Genomic DNA, 16,615 nt, shown 5'->3' with positions numbered 1-16,615 from the left:
CGATAAATTACTAAGGAGCAGCTGACACAGGTTTAGAACAATTAAGATTACACAGGGGTGCTTGAAAAGGCCTGTGACCATGGTTAATAAGAGTTAACCAAAGATTAACCCCATAATATACAAACAAATATAGAAAACCACAGCACTCGCCACCCCAGAAGCGGGGTGCAGTGTCTGCACTCACCACTCATAGGGAGGGGTGCATGCAGCCCATGGCCACCTACCCAAATACATACAAAATAGAGAATTCAGCACTCACCATAGCAAGCTCACTTGTACTCACTACATCAATAAATAAATGATGGGGGTTTAGTTGGTGTATTGGCCAATGCACGGAAGCCTGCATACCGATTTTATTTATTGATGTAGTGAGGACAAGTGAGCTTGCTATGGTGAGTGCTGAATTCTCTATTTTGTATGTATTTGGGTAGGTGGCCATGGGCTGCATGCACCCCACCCTATGAGTGGTGAGTGCAGACACTGCACCCCTCTTCTGGGGTGGCGAGTGCTGTGGTTTTCTATATTTGTTTGTATATTATGGGGTTAATCTTTGGTTAACTCTTATTAACCATGGTCACAGGCCTTTTCATGCACCCCTGTGTAATCTCAATTGTTCTAAACCTGTGTCAGCTGCTCCTTAGTATTTATCGGCTGTGTCAGGTGACTAGTATGCCTTTTAAAAGCCACTAGATATGTGGCAGGCATACATTAAACTTAGTGGGCATATTTGCAGTTATATTATATTTGATACAGTTGCCAGGTTTTAATTCTTTAGGCTTTGTGATAGTGTAGGACCTGCATGAAGGTGGGGTACCTTGAAAATCGGTATGCAGGCTTCCGTGCATTGGCCAATACACCAACTAAACCCCCATCATTTATTTATTGATGTAGTGAGGACAAGTGAGCTTGCTATGGTGAGTGCTGAACTCTCTATTTGTATATATTTGGGTAGGTGGCCATGGGCTGCATGCACCCCACCCTATGAGTGGTGAGTGCAGATACTGCACCCCGCTTCTGGGGTGGCGAGTGCTGTGGTTTTCTATATTTGTTTGTATATATATATATATATATATATATCAGTTATGTACTGAATTTTTATGTGGACCACAGTTAAATAAATTGGCTAAATTGCATCTACAGTATTGTTTTCACAATAACTATCCTTTCTTTAGTCTAATTTATTGCATATTTATCTGTGGTTTCTTGATCATGATGGTGAATTTTTAAATATAAATAGTTCTTTTTTTACAAGGTTAACATCTTTATTAGCGCAACTTAATCAGGAAATATATTTTTTCAACTTTCCTATGCTTGTGAAGAGCCTATATCAACTTTATCATTCTCTTTTTTGTAATCCAAGTGATTACTTATATTTTTTCTTGTACATTAGGTACAGTATTAAACTCTCATATAGAAAACTCATGTACTATATTTTATTCATTCATTGAACATTCTCAAATTATTTTATAGTTATTCTACAGCAGTCAGATTTGAAATATGTGACTATAAGCTTCATGTCTCATTCGCAAAGAACAGACATGGATACAATGCAGTGACTAGAATGGGTGTATTATATAAAAAAAAGTATCAACAAGTAGAAAGTAATTCATAGTAATCACCACCTTCCCAAGTTCCCATGTTATTTCACCTTATGTACTATATGAACTGCATGTTCAGATTTCACATGACCGTCACAAAATAACAACTATCCCCTGCCTCATGCCGTGAAAATCTCTGCTTTGCTTGCATACTGCCATCAGGATACCTCTCCCTTGCTTGCACCTCTTGTCATCCGTCTGTCGACCCTTTCCACTAGATTGTTAGCTTTTCAGAGCAGGTCCCTCTTTCCTCTTGTAATTTAAGCCCTCATCTCGACGCATATCACTCACAGCTCTCCCCTACTCAACGACCATCTTTATCCACTTTTTCTCCTGCTGGTAAAGGTTCATCTCCATCTATGGCCACAAGCCCCTAGTAGTACGGTGATCACTCACTCACTACTTACATCTTAGCTGTATTATGTCTTGAGAATGTGTGGTGCTCCTTGTCACCTATACTCTATTTCTGTTATTAATTTACTGTAATGCTATGTTTTGTCTCCCTGTGCTGTCCTTTGTACGGCACTGTGAAACACTTGTGGCGCCTTATAAATAAAATGTAATAATAATACTAATAATAATGAATACTAATAATAATAATTAATACCACAGTACTTATAGAGCTTGTACTAAGTTCTTAATAACACTTATCCAACAGTGCTATCCATTGTCTTGTATCTGCAAGTTACTAACACGTGAGTTTAACTGACCAGAAACACGTATTCTATCCTTGGCCTTTTCATAAAAGGAAATTGAAAGAATTATGCACAGATCTGAAATGTCTGAAAAATAATTTGGTGCTCAGCTATCAGATATTACCCAAATTTGAATCAATCATTATTATTGTAACAGTCATGAGTGCAGAGAGGGTACATGAATGTGACCAGCATACCTGAGCATGCTGGAAAAGACGATATGTAGGTAAGATGAACACTTGTACTATTAGCGCACTACCTGCTATGTTGTCCTGGTATCAAGAGACATTAAAAGTAGTGATCAATAAACAGTATGATTCAAAACCTCATTGATTACTATATTTTGCATGAAATGATGTATTACTACTAGGTATGATGATTTATTCTTGTCTTTCAGATCTGTTCATATAATGCACAAGCAAAATATCTCTTATGTCATTCTGCTGGGATTTCAAAATCTTCACAACTTGAATAGTCTATTGTTTATATTTCTTCTCATCATTTACTGGGTTACTATAATTGGTAATGTTCTTGTCATTATCTTGGTTTCATTTAGCAACATTCTTCACTCTCCAATGTATTTCTTCATCACACAAGTGTCTTTACTAGACATTCTGATGGCCACAGATATTCTCCCTTACTTACTTTATATTGTCCTGCGTGATGGTGGCACCATGTCTCTTGCTGTCTGTATATCACAGCTTTATGTATTTGGCAACACTGAGTCTTCAGAGTGTTTCATCTTCATGGTAATGTCTTACGACCGATATCTAGCTATCTGTAACCCACTTCATTATAACACTATAATTAACAAAGCATTTTGTGTCAAATCTGTCATTGTGTCTTGGTTTTTGAGTTTCTTGATGGCTTTGATGGATGCTATATCTCTACAAAGCTCAGACTTTTGCGGACCAAATGTGATTGACCATTTCTTCTGTGATTTTTTTCCTGTTCTAGAGCTCTCTTGTTCAGATACATCACTTATACAACTCCAGGCAAGTTTATTTGGTAGTATTGCTGTCATCTGTCCATTCACAATGATCATTGTTTCTTACGTGTATATCATCACCACCATTCTAAAGATTCGCTCCATCAGTGGGAGACAGAAAGCCTTCTCCACCTGCAGCTCCCACCTGACTGTTGTGTGTATATTTTATGGGAGTCTCTTTTCTGTGTATATGGTTGCAACCAAAGGACAATTATTGGCTACCAGCAAGGCATTATCACTGCTTTATACTGTAGGGACACCACTGCTTAATCCATTCATTTACAGCCTGAGGAATAAAGATTTTAAGGAGGCTTTTAAAAAAATTAAAACAGCATTTCAAAAAGTTTAACATAATAACAAAACATACTGCTGCTTTGTGGGTACATATCAAAGGATACATGCACCATACGAGTGATTAGGGAATTTTATGCATCAAAGAAGCAAAGAAATTGCTCAACCCCATGAAGGTTAACATTGTGTGTGGCTGTGATCCAGTTGCATTGTGTCCTGCAATGATAAATTATTTGCTTTCTCATAAGTTGCCTGTGTACTGATTTAATAGCATATAATTTAATAGCTGAATATTAGAAGTTTTACATCTAGATATGGCAATTGACCATCAATGGTTTATAGCCATCAAATAATTGGTACCAGTTGTTAATGGTTATGTCACTTATGGATGAGGTCTGATGTTTCTAGGCCATAAATGGCAGAGGCAATTTATTTATTATGGTGCAATTGTGTATCTCCACCCCTGTCATGCTGCTTAGCCCCAATATCCTTTCATAATTGGTCCTCTACATTTAGGATACAATACTCCATTGATGGTTTTATAGTAATGCATTCTTGCTACTGATGTAAAGTTCTGATGACAACATTGATGAAGACTATGAATGGTTCATCATCTGAGGGCCATCCCTAGTAACACACATGTGCACAAACACTAGACTTTGGCTCAGCACCGAGAATCCAGCCTGTTAATGATCCGTGTGGATCACTGACTAACACAGCATTATCTCTACATGGCCCTGGAAGTCTATGGGTATCTTGTAAGAAAGTTGCTTTGTTTGTGAAAGGCACAACTACAGATAGGTCTGAGACTTACCAGTTGGACTTAATCCCCTGCTGTAATGACTTAATCCCCTGCTGTATTTTTCTCTGTATTGTATTGCATTTGAGAACAATAGATGAAGGGTTTATGCTAATAAGTCATGTTATGCCTAGGCGCAGAAAACTAGTCAAGATAACCGTGAACCCATCTGTACATCATTATCAGTGCCGTGTTTCAGTGGCACTCTGACTGTATGGTCCAAAACCAACATCACAATGGAGCACTGGTGAGTTTTAAATGGGAATGTTTACTCTTAGTTAGTGATCTGCTAAGTACTGAACCTTTCCCAGCAGCTACTGAGTTAAATTTAATGGTGTTTTAGATAATGTTTTGTGTTTGCAGAAGTATTTACCCTTAGCTCAGACTAGTACAGTTGATAATGAAAATATGATTCTTTTAGGTTGAGTTGTATTTTTGCAGAACAGTAGTTCTATGACTCTCTGACCTCAACTTCCATAACCATTAAATGCTGAGGTCTGATGTTTCTAGGCCATAAATGGCAGATGCAGCATATTTATTATAGTGCAAGTGTGTATCTCCACCCCTGTCATGCTGCTTAGCCCCAATCTCCTTCCCTAATTGGTCCTCTACATTTAGGTTAGAATACTCCATTGATGGTTTTATAGTAATGCATTCTTGCTACTGATGTAAAGTTCAGGTGGCAACATTGATGAAGACTATCAATGGTGCATCATCTGATGGCCATCCCTAGTCACACACATGTGCACCAACACTAGACTTTGTCTCAGCACCCAGAATCCAGCATGTTAATGATCCATGTGGATCACTGACTAACACAGCATTAGCTCTACATGGCCCTGGAAGTCTACGGATATCTTGTAAGAGAGTTGCTTTGTTTGTAAAAGGCACAAGTACATCAAGCTTTATGAGTGCCATGTTTCAGTGGCACTCTGACTGTATGTTCCAAAACTAATATCACAATGGAGAACTGGTGAGTTTAAAATGGGAATGTTTACTCTTAGATAGTGATATGCTAAGTACTGAACCTTTCCCAGGAGCTACTGAGTTACATTTAATGGTGTTTTACATATTGTTTTGTGTTTGCTGAAGTACTTACCCTTAGCTCTGGCTAGTACAGTTGATAATGAAAATATGATTCTTTTAGGTTGAGTTGTAATTTTGCAGAACAGTAGTTCTATGTCCCTCTGACCTTAACTTCCATAACCATTAAATGTTAAGTACAGTAAGTGATAGGGGAAGAAATATAACCTCTTATTCCTTATTCTGTCATAATGTTCAATCTGATCATTTATACTAATACATTACCTAAAGTTTTATCTTTTTCAAAACTGAAAATGTTTGTTTAAAAACATGTTGTTATTATATACAGAGCCGCTGTCATTGTTCCCTGTGCTATAGAAAGGACATGGCTTAGCAAGGAGGCATGTACACAGATGCCTCTATGACTTGGGCCTGCACAGACAAGCCCAGGTTATGAACACCTGCCTTACCTCCCACACGACCACCATCACAGCAGCCTTGTATATACAAAGTGATAAAATTTACCCACCACCATATAAGTATATAAAAAACTGAAAAAATACATATACAGATGTAGAAAAAGTACTATGCCAGTTTGCGTAATGTATTGTGTCTGGTTTCTCTCCCACAATTGCAGCCTGTAGATACAAGGAAACCTTCACCAACCTCCAAAATAAAATGCATAATCAAAAGTATATCACAGTGGTACTAAAGTGGATTGCATATAAACACTCTGGAAATGTATGTTAGCCAAAGTTCAAACCACCACAATCAGGGGTTTATTAATTATTTACTCTCTCAAGCAAATTTCCAAAATAAATTTTTATTTTCTTTCTCTCCTCCTCTGGTTTGCTCACAGTGGTGAGGAAGTTGTTTGTTAGCAGCCCAAATGTTTCACTGCCATTTATATTGATATGACTCACATAAACTTTATCTTCAAGATAAGATTCAGCCACCACCCTTTAGGAGATCCAATTTCACATTAGGCGATATGTATACACTTGTTGGGGAAGCTTTAGCTGTCTATAATGGAGTAAGAGAGTCCTTCAACACAAATGTTGATGAAATCTCATAAAGGGTGATGTCTGAAGCTTAACTTGAAGACAAAGCACATTGGAGGTTACTGTATTTGAGCTATCACCAATGTGCTCCGAGTGATATTCAATATAAATGGCTGTGAAACATGTGAGCTAACAAACAATTCACTCATCACTGTGTGCAAACCAGAGAGAAAGAAAAAATAACCCTTTAATAAATTTACTTCAGAGAGTAAGAACTTATTAATCTCCTAATTGTGTAGGTTTGGACTTTGAACTTGGACACATTTCCAGAGTTTATATGCAATCTACATTTTGCTACTTTTATATACTTTTGTTTAAGCTACAGTAGCTCACCTAAATCACAAAGGTGCCAAGGGGAGGGGTTTAGGTTTAGGCTGCGGGTGTAGGTTTAGGGTTAGGTTACAGGGAGGGAGGGTTACAGTTAGGCTGTGGGGAGGGGGGGGGGTTGAGTTAGACACCCCCAGGGATGGTTAAGGTTAGGCTGCGGGAAGGGAAAGTTAGGTTTAGACACCAACAAGAAGGGTTTAGCTGTGGGGTGGGAGGGTTAGGTTGTGGTATGATAGGGTTAAGGGAATAAGCAAACGCAGCGGGGGTTATGGTTGCTCGTAAACCCCTCTCCTCTTGGCAAGTGGCTCAAAGTATGCCAGCAATAGCAATGGTATATATTATGATTATAAGAGCTGTCCCCACATCATGCAGTGTAAGGGACAGAGCGGAGCAGCTGCACATGCCCAGTGGTAGAAGCTTCTTTTACCAACTTTGCTGTGTGTGTGTGTATCTGAGCACTAAATCAGTGCACTGGACCTGAGAGTAGCTACCAAGAAGAGGAGACAGGAGCCTTACCATGAGGATGGAGACTGTGTACTTGGAAAGTGCAGTACTGGTTCCATTATGTTTGTGTATTTATTTATTTATTATGGAATGTTTAACCTTTTCCTGACCACTTATTTACATTATTTATAAGTTTGACCCAGTCTATATTATAGACCATCTATAGTGTTAGATATTAATCCTTTACTCCATACAGTATCCAGTGTATAAAAAGACCAATTTTGCATCAATGTTCAGGGTTGTTACTAGGTTCTTCTACTGTTCCTCCAGACTTCTGAAATTGTTGCAATGTTCCGCAGAGTTGGAGATTGTGGATTGCATTTGGAAACCCCTTCTAGAAATCCTGCGTTTGCCTCTGGCTAGGGGGTCATTAGGGAAAAGTAAGTATACTTACCTTAACCTGTTAGGATTTTCACCCCCGGCATCCCCATTGTCAGCATTTGAAACATAACCTGCTATTTCAAACTACTGTTGCACAGCAAGAGAACCTAGTATGCAATGCCACAATACAAATACTTTGGTGACAGCTTGTAAGATAGTCATGTTTTGGATGTTTGTATTCCAGAGGAAAGTTCTATTAAAGGAACTGAAATGTGTAAATAATACAGATGGAGCCATGCTAATCATAGCTTCATCTGCGACTAGAGTGCACCCGGTGAGGTGGACTTCTGGGCACTCAGTCACATCAAAGTGAATGGTAGCGTCCCTTTGCTCTCGACAATGTGCCTAGGTGTATGCACATCCAGGCATATCGGATGCCCCTGCATGCAATGTAGTCACACTCAATGAGCGTGGCTCCATCTTAAAACCTCAATTTTATTACCGTATTTATTTAAAGACCACAAGGTGCAGCAGCAATCTGTTTGAAAAAAAAAAAAAAATATATATATATATATATATATATAAACAAATATCTGTGGAGCGCACTTATTTTGTAAACTAATGTAATTAAATTAATTTCTACCAGATAATTTATAAAGATAGGATTACCTTACACGTATAAACTAACGTATTAAAACACATGACTTTTTATTATAAGAACAATATAATTTAAATTCACATTTGTATTAAATGATTTAATAATAGACATTTATTTTTCAGTGAAAATACAGTTGTGTGATTCAACATTATTCATGTAAAGAAAATTAAGAAATAAAGGAGCTTTCACAAAATGCATTTCATCTTATAGCGACTTCTTCACGGGTGTTTTTTAAAAGGCAGCTCTCTATTTATTTTGAAAAATGCTGCATCATTCATAAAAGGTAAAGGATTTTAATTGAGCCTATTATTGTGCTAAGAATTGAATTTCAGTTTTGGATCCCTATGCATGCAGACCTATAGGACGTTTGCTGGAAAACAAAAGGGAATTATTCACATCCAGTCCATAAGTGGATCCTTCCTTTTGGGATTTACAGATATTTAGAAAAAATGCTGGAATAGAGATATAACGAGGCTTGATAAATAACTAATATATCCACATTTGGGAGAAGAGTATATTTTACCAGGTGACCTATCATATAGAACCCCTCTTAATATCGTTATGTTATGAGAATCTTCAACCTCAAGTATAAAGAATAAGGAACCCCATTAAATGTTGTCATATTATGGGACTCTTTTTCTATTCTATTTCATAAACAATTCTTAGCACAATAATTGGCTCAATTAAAATCCTTTACCTTTTATGAATGATGCAGCATTTTTGAAAATAGAGAGCTGCCTTTTAAAAAACACCCCTGAAGAAGTCGCTATAAGATGAAACACGTTGGGTGAAAGCTCCATTATTTCTTAATTTTCTTTACATGAATAATGTTGAATCACACAATTGTATTTTCAATGTAAAAGAAATGTCTATTATTAATTAATTTTAATACAAATGTGAATTTAAATTATATTGTTCTTATAATAAAAAGACATATGTTTTAATGCGGGTGTTTATATGTGTAAGGTCAACCTCTCTTTATAAATTATCTGGTAAAAATTAATTTAATTACATTAGTTTACAAAATAAGTGCGCTCCACAGAGATTTATTTTTCTTTTTATTGATCTCTATCGACAAGGTATCCACTCTGTGTGGAAGCTTGCCACTTTTTGGAAATATAACAAGATTGATTTTGGCAAATTTACAACCGAATAACTGATATAAAGAAAAGACCTTCAGTAGTGTTCACTAAGAGCGCACTAAGGGATTATATATATATATATATATATATATATAGGGTAGGGTGTAAACAAATTTGATTGCCAAGTGAATTTACTCTTAAATTGTTTTTTAATCAAAACATGCTACATTAGATAGAATGCCTTATTCCACCAATATTGATTCCTCCTTAATGCTTAATAAATATGCTCTAAAATGTTTTTTTCTTTTATGATTAGTGGAGGTTTTTTCATATGAATTTTAAAAATAAGTGAAGCTTTTTTTATTTTGTTGTTTTGCTAGAACTGAATAATTAATTATATAAATATTTCTATTTTTATATCCATCTACTGTACATTCCACACATATTTTCAAAACAAGAATTGCAATCCATTACAAAATAATAACTAGAGATGTGCACAGATCTATGTGTTTTGGTTTTGGCAAACCCATCTTTAAGTGTTTCAGTCTTGGATGTGGATTTCTTTAAAAATTGATAAAAACAGCTACAATATTGTAATTAGAACTTGTGTTTATACTAGAGATGAGCGGGTTCGGTTCTCAGAGAACTGAACCCCCTGAACTTTGCCTTCTGAGTCCGGATCCGAGCCAGGCTCGGATTTTCCCTCTTGACTCGGATACCCGAACTCGGCAAAACATCATCATCCTGCTGTCTGATTCTCGTGGGATTTGGATTCCATATAAGGAGCCGCATGTTGCGCCCATTTTCACTCCAGTCTCAGAGAGTGAAAATGTGCTGAGTCTCTGTTTATTGGGGTGGGAAAGTGGGGTAACAAGTGTTTTTTCTGCTCAGTCCAGGCAATATAGCCAGTGTAGCTGTAAAGTGGTGCTGTGTTGTGCAGACCAGTCCAGTGTAGACACTCAGTGTATTGTGCTGCATCAGTCCAGGCAGTCACAGTGTTGGTGTTCTCTGCTGCCATATATCCAGTGTAGCTGTATAAGCAGTGCTGTGTTGTACACACCAGTACATGTTAGTCAGTGTATTGTGCTGTATCAGTTCAGCCGTTCACAGTGTTGGTTAACTCTGCTGCCATATATCCAGCGTCCTGTGTCATCAGTAATTCCAATGACGATATATGCTGCTGCTATATATATCCACTGCTGCAGCATGACAAATTACAATTACTATTATTAACAACCTGTTGGGCTGCATCAGACCAGTGGTAGTGTCCTGTGTTATCAGTAATTCCAGTGAAGATATACGCTTCTGCTATATACAGTATATCTACTGCTGTATTATAACAAATTACAATTATATTATTATTAACAACCTGTTGGGCTGCATCAGACCAGTGGTAGTGTGTGTCCTGTGTCATCAGTAATTCCAGTGACGCTATACGCTTCTGCTTTATATTGTATATCTACTGATGTATTATAACAAATTACAATTATATTATTATTAACAACTTGTTGGACTGCATCAGACCAGTGGTAGTGTGTGTCCTGTGTTATCAGTAATTCCAATGATGATGTATGCTTCTGCTATATATATCTACTGCTGCAGTAAAACAAATTACAATTATATTATTATTAAAAACCTGTTGGGCTGCATCAGACCAGTGGCAGTGTGTGTCCTGTGTCATCAGTAATTCCAGTGATGATATACACTTCTGCTATATATATCCACTGTTGCAGTATAACAAATTACAATCATATTATTATTAACAACTTGTTGGGCTGCATCAGAGCACTGGTAGAGTCCTGTGTCATCAGTAATTCCAGTGCCGATATACGCTTCTGCTATATATCCACTGCTGCAGTATAACAATTATTTATAACAATGTGTTGGGCTGCATCAGAGCAGTGGTAGTGTCCTGTGTCATCAGTAATTCCAGTGGCGATATACGCTTCTGCTATATATCCACTGCTGCAGTATAACAATTATTTATAACAATGTGTTGGGCTGCATCAGAGCAGTGGTAGTGTCCTGTGTCATCAGTAATTCCAGTGGCGATATACGCTTCTGCTATATATCCACTGCTGCAGTATAACAATTATTTATAAAAAAACCTGTTGGGCTGCATCAGAGCAGTGGTAGTTTCCTGTGTCATCAGTAATTCCAGTGGCGATATACGCTGCTGCTATATATCCATTGCTGCAGTATAACAATTATTTATAACAACGTGTTGGGCTGCATCAGAGCAGTGGTAGTGTCCTGTGTCATCAGTAATTTCAGTGGCGATATACGCTTCTGCTATATATCCACTGCTGCAGTATAACAATTATTTATAAAAAACCTGTTGGGCTGCATCAGAGCAGTGGTAGTTTCCTGTGTCATCAGTAATTCCAGTGGCGATATACGCTGCTGCAATATATCCACTGCTGCAGTATAACAATTATAACAACCTGTTAGGCTGTATCAGACCATTGGTAGTGTCTTGTGTCATCAGTAATTCCAGTCATTCTGTCACGATCCGGGTATCTGGACGCCATTACTTACCCTTCAGATGCCTCCTAAGGCTGGCTCAGCGTTCCAGGACCGGATCCCGCTGTTCCTGAGTTTCCACATGCAGAATGCCAGAGTGGTGATTTCATCAGCCGCGGCCTCCGCTGTGCCCGCGTGGTTAAATGTGCGCTTGTCAGTCTGGCATCTCCTGTCTCCTGTGGCCGGCGTCGCCATTACTGTTTCAATTCTCACATGGATTACAAACCAAACTTCCCTCCTAGTGTCTGCATGGGCGCAGCCATCTTGGATTTTGTCATCTGATCATTTCCACCAATCTGCTGTCTGTATTGTTGATTTGCATAATTGCCTAGCCAACCCCTTCCTTGCTGCAGGTATAAGTAAGCTGTGCCTGAGCAAGGAAGGCGTCAGTGCTTTGGTTGTCTAACCTAGTTCCAGTTTGTCTCTCTCCTGTGGTTGTCTTCCAGGTTCCAGCTCCTGTCTCCAGACTTCTGCTACAGAGACCCGCACCAGCATTCCATCTGCGGTGTAGCCTGACTCTCCGATCCATTCTGGACTCACCTGTTTCCAGCTACAACAATCACCTGGTTCCAGCCCAGCTTCCAGCAGTGTACAGCTTCTCTTAAAGGGCCGGTGTCCTTTCTGCAGTTTACCACTCTCCACCGGTATTATTATTTCACCGCTCTCAAACAATCACCTGCTTCCAGCCCAGCTTCCAGCAGTGTACAGCTTCTCTTAAAGGGCCGGTGTCCTTTTCTGCAGTTTACCACTCTCCATCGGTATTATTATTTCACCGCTCTCAAACTCCAAACTTCATTATTATTTCATCGCTCTCAAGTTCGTTTATTATTTAACTGGTCCCAGCCAGTATCCACTCCGTATCAACAACAGTCTGGTTCCAGCCAGTATCCACAGCAGACGTTTTATCTTCAGCAGCCCAGCCTTTCCTGGAACACCGGCTGGTACAATCCTGGGTTCTCTCCATTGCTACAGTCAGGCCTGGTAAGGACTTTCCAACTAGAAGATTATAAGAACTGTCTCACACTACCAGTGCCTGTGGCCCTTGCCACCCTGTAGTACCCAGGAATTGTATTTATCCTCTGTTGACTTTTATGTTTCCTTTTACTGCTGCTGTGTTACGGAGTTTGTCATAATAAACATCATTGACTTTTATCCTGGTTGTCGTGGTCACGCCTTCGGGCAGTCATTCTACATGTTACTTACATGTCTAGGGGTCTGATACAACCTCCCAGGTTCCGTTACATCTCAGCCCCTACAACTGAGGCTGCCTCCCGTCAGCTCAGGCCCTCAGTTGTGACAGTAAGCACTGACCAAATGAATCCAGCCGGAGACCAGGATCAAGCGACCAGGCCGATGCAAGAACTGGCAGCCCGACTTGAACATCAGGAGGCTGCACAGGGCCACATCATCCGCTGTCTCCAGGATCTCTCTACACGGCTGGATGGGATTCAAACGACCCTCCGTGGACCTGGCACGTCCGGTGCGTCCACTACAGTGACACCAGCTGTAACCCCACCCACCTTACCCATTTCCAGTCCACATCTTCATCTTCCAACGCCAGCAAAATTTGATGGATCTCCAAGGTTCTGCAGGGGATTTCTCAATCAATGTGAAATCCACTTTGAGCTTCTACCTGGCAATTTCTTCAGTGACCGTACCAAAATTGCCTATATCATCTCCCTTCTCAGTGGCTCAGCCCTTGACTGGGCATCACCTTTATGGGAGAAGTCTGATCCCCTGCTATCCTCCTATACTGACTTTGTAGCTACATTCAGGCGCATCTTCGACGAGCCAGGCCGGATAACATCTGCTTCATCTGAGATTCTCCATTTACGCCAGGGAACACGTACTGTGGGACAGTATCTTATACAGTTTAAAATCCTGGCATCCGAACTGGCATGGAACGACGAGGCCCTGTATGCTGCATTCTGGCATGGCTTATCAGAACGCATCAAGGATGAGTTAGCTACCAGAGACTTGCCCTCTAAGTTGGATGAGCTAATTTCTCTTTGCACGAAGGTTGATCTACGTTTCAGAGAGAGAGCAACCGAGCGAGGAAGATCATCTACTCCTAAATCTTCTGCTCCTCCTCCTCGTCAACCATCTCCATCCAAGGATGAGCCTATGCAAATTAGTCATTCCCGTCTATCTCCCGCTGAGCGCCGAAGACGTCTCTCTGAGTCTCTCTGTCTCTACTGTGCAGCTCCGTCGCACACTATCAATGCCTGTCCCAAACGTCCGGGAAACTCCAGATCCTAGCTCGCCAAGGAGAGGGCCGGCTAGGAGTAATGATCTCCTCTCCATCTCCTCATGACTGTAACCTCCCAGTGTCGCTCCAAATTGCTCAACGTTACAGGAACGTCATTGCCCTCCTTGATTCCGGAGCAGCTGGGAATTTCATAACCGAAGCTTATGTTAAACGGTGGTCCCTACCCACCGAGAGACTGTCCTCGTCCATCTCTTTGACTGCCGTGGATGGCAGCAAGATTTTTGACACAGTCATTTCCTTAAGGACTCTTCCAGTTCGTCTGAGAGTGGGAGTTCTTCATTCTGAGTATATTTCTTTTTTAGTGATTCCAAGAGCCACACATCCAGTGGTTTTAGGCCTTCCATGGCTCCGTCTCCACAACCCATCAATTGACTGGACGACTACGCAAATACTGGCATGGGGTCCCTCCTGTGCTGAGACTTGTTTAGCCAAAGTTCTTCCTGTTTGTTCTTCCTTCCCCAGGTCATCTGATGTTCCGCCTCCTCCATATCAAGACTTCACGGACGTGTTCAGTAAAGCCTCTGCTGATATCCTTCCTCCTCATAGAGAATGGGACTGCCCAATCGACCTCATTCCAGGGAAGGTTCCACCGCGAGGCCGAACTTATCCGTTGTCTCTGCCTGAGACACACTCCATGGAAGAGTGCATCAAAGAGAACCTGGCGAAGGGTTTCATCCGACCATCTTCTTCTCCAGCCGGCGCAGGCTTCTTCTTCGTTAAGAAGAAAGACGGTGGTCTGCGTCCGTGCATCGACTACAGAGGTCTGAACGACATTACCGTCAAGAACCGATACCCTTTACCCCTGATTACCGAGCTCTTTGATAGAGTTAGTGGTGCAACCATTTTCACAAAGCTGGACTTGAGGGGTGCCTACAATCTCATCCGAATCCGTGAAGGTGACGAGTGGAAGACCGCCTTTAACACCCGTGACGGACATTATGAGTACCTCGTCATGCCCTTCGGATTGAGCAACGCTCCAGCAGTCTTCCAGCACTTCGTGAATGAGATTTTCAGGGACATCTTGTACCGCCATGTCGTGGTTTATCTAGACGACATCCTCATCTTTGCTAATAATCTCGAAGATCATCGTTTCTGGGTAAAAGAGGTTCTTTCCCGTCTCCGTGTCAATCACCTCTATTGTAAATTGGAGAAGTGTGTGTTTGAAGTTAAAACCATTCCGTTTCTAGGTTACATTGTGTCCGGTTCCGGACTAGAGATGGATCCTGAGAAACTCCAAGCAATCCAGAATTGGCCTATACCCTTAAGCCTCAAAGGGGTCCAGAGGTTCTTAGGGTTCGCCAATTATTATAGAAAATTTATACGAGACTTTTCCACCATTGTGGCGCCTATCACTGCATTAACCAAGAAAGGTGCTAATCCGTCCAAGTGGTCCGAGGAAGCTACACAGGCCTTTCACCTTCTGAAGCAACGGTTCATCTCTGCACCAGTTCTGAAACAGCCCGACACCGACTCTCCTTTTATCTTAGAGGTAGATGCCTCCTCCGTTGGAGTAGGAGCAGTGTTATCCCAGAGGGCCAAAGATGGACATCTAAATCCTTGCAGTTTCTTCTCCCGGAAGTTCTCCCCAGCTGATCGCAACTATGCCATTGGCGATCAGGAGTTGCTAGCCATCAAGCTCGCTCTGGAGGAGTGGAGATACCTGTTGGAGGGAGCTTCCCACTCAATCACCATACTTACCGACCACAAAAATCTTTTATATCTCAAAGGCGCACAATGTCTGAATCCTCGTCAGGCCAGATGGGCACTTTTCTTCTCCAGGTTTGACTTTAAACTCCAGTTCTGTCCGGGTTCTCAGAATCGTAAGGCCGATGCCCTTTCCCGCTCATGGGAGCAAGAAAATGAGTCCGAGTCTGCAGACAAGCATCCTATTATTAATCCGTTGGCATTCTCCACGGTAGGGATGGACTCTATGCCTCCACCAGGAAAAAGTTTTGTTAAGCCAGTTCTAAGGAAGAAGCTCATGCATTGGGCCCATGCTTCCCGTTTTGCTGGACATACAGGCATTCAGAAAACCCTTGAATTTATTTATAGGTCCTACTGGTGGCCAACTCTGAAGAAGGACGTTATGGAATTTATTGCCTCCTGCCCAAAGTGTGCCCAACACAAAGTCTCCCGCCAGTCGCCTGCGGGGCAACTGGTTCCATTATCTGTTCCCCGTCGACCTTGGACCCATTTGTCGATGGACTTTGTTTCCGATCTACCTATCTGCAACAAGTTTAATACCATCTGGGTGGTAGTTGACCGGTTCACCAAGATGGCACATTTCATCCCTCTCACCGGTCTTCCGTCAGCTTCCAAGTTGGCTCAAGTGTTTATACAAGAGATCTTCCGACTTCACGGTCTTCCTGAAGAGATCATCTCGGATCGTGGAGTACAATTTGTAGCCAAATTTTGGCGAAGTTTGTGTCAAGCCCTCCAAGTCAAGTTAAAGTTTTCCACGGCTTACCATCCTCAG

General features: G+C 40.8%; 1 protein-coding gene across 1 annotated transcript; it reads left to right on the top strand.

The window, feature by feature from the left end:
• Positions 1-2,703: 2,703 nt before the first annotated feature.
• Positions 2,704-3,630, top strand: LOC134934067 (olfactory receptor 11L1-like). Its single transcript, XM_063929579.1, has one exon. It carries the CDS (start codon positions 2,704-2,706, stop codon positions 3,628-3,630), a length of 927 nt encoding a protein of 308 aa, XP_063785649.1.
• Positions 3,631-16,615: the final 12,985 nt, after the last annotated feature.

Source organism: Pseudophryne corroboree, chromosome 6, assembly GCF_028390025.1.
Source record: "Pseudophryne corroboree isolate aPseCor3 chromosome 6, aPseCor3.hap2, whole genome shotgun sequence".
Lineage (NCBI taxonomy): Eukaryota > Metazoa > Chordata > Amphibia > Anura > Myobatrachidae > Pseudophryne > Pseudophryne corroboree.
The sequence above is the reverse complement of the archived record's forward strand: the minus strand, read 5'-3'. Positions and strand labels throughout refer to the sequence as shown.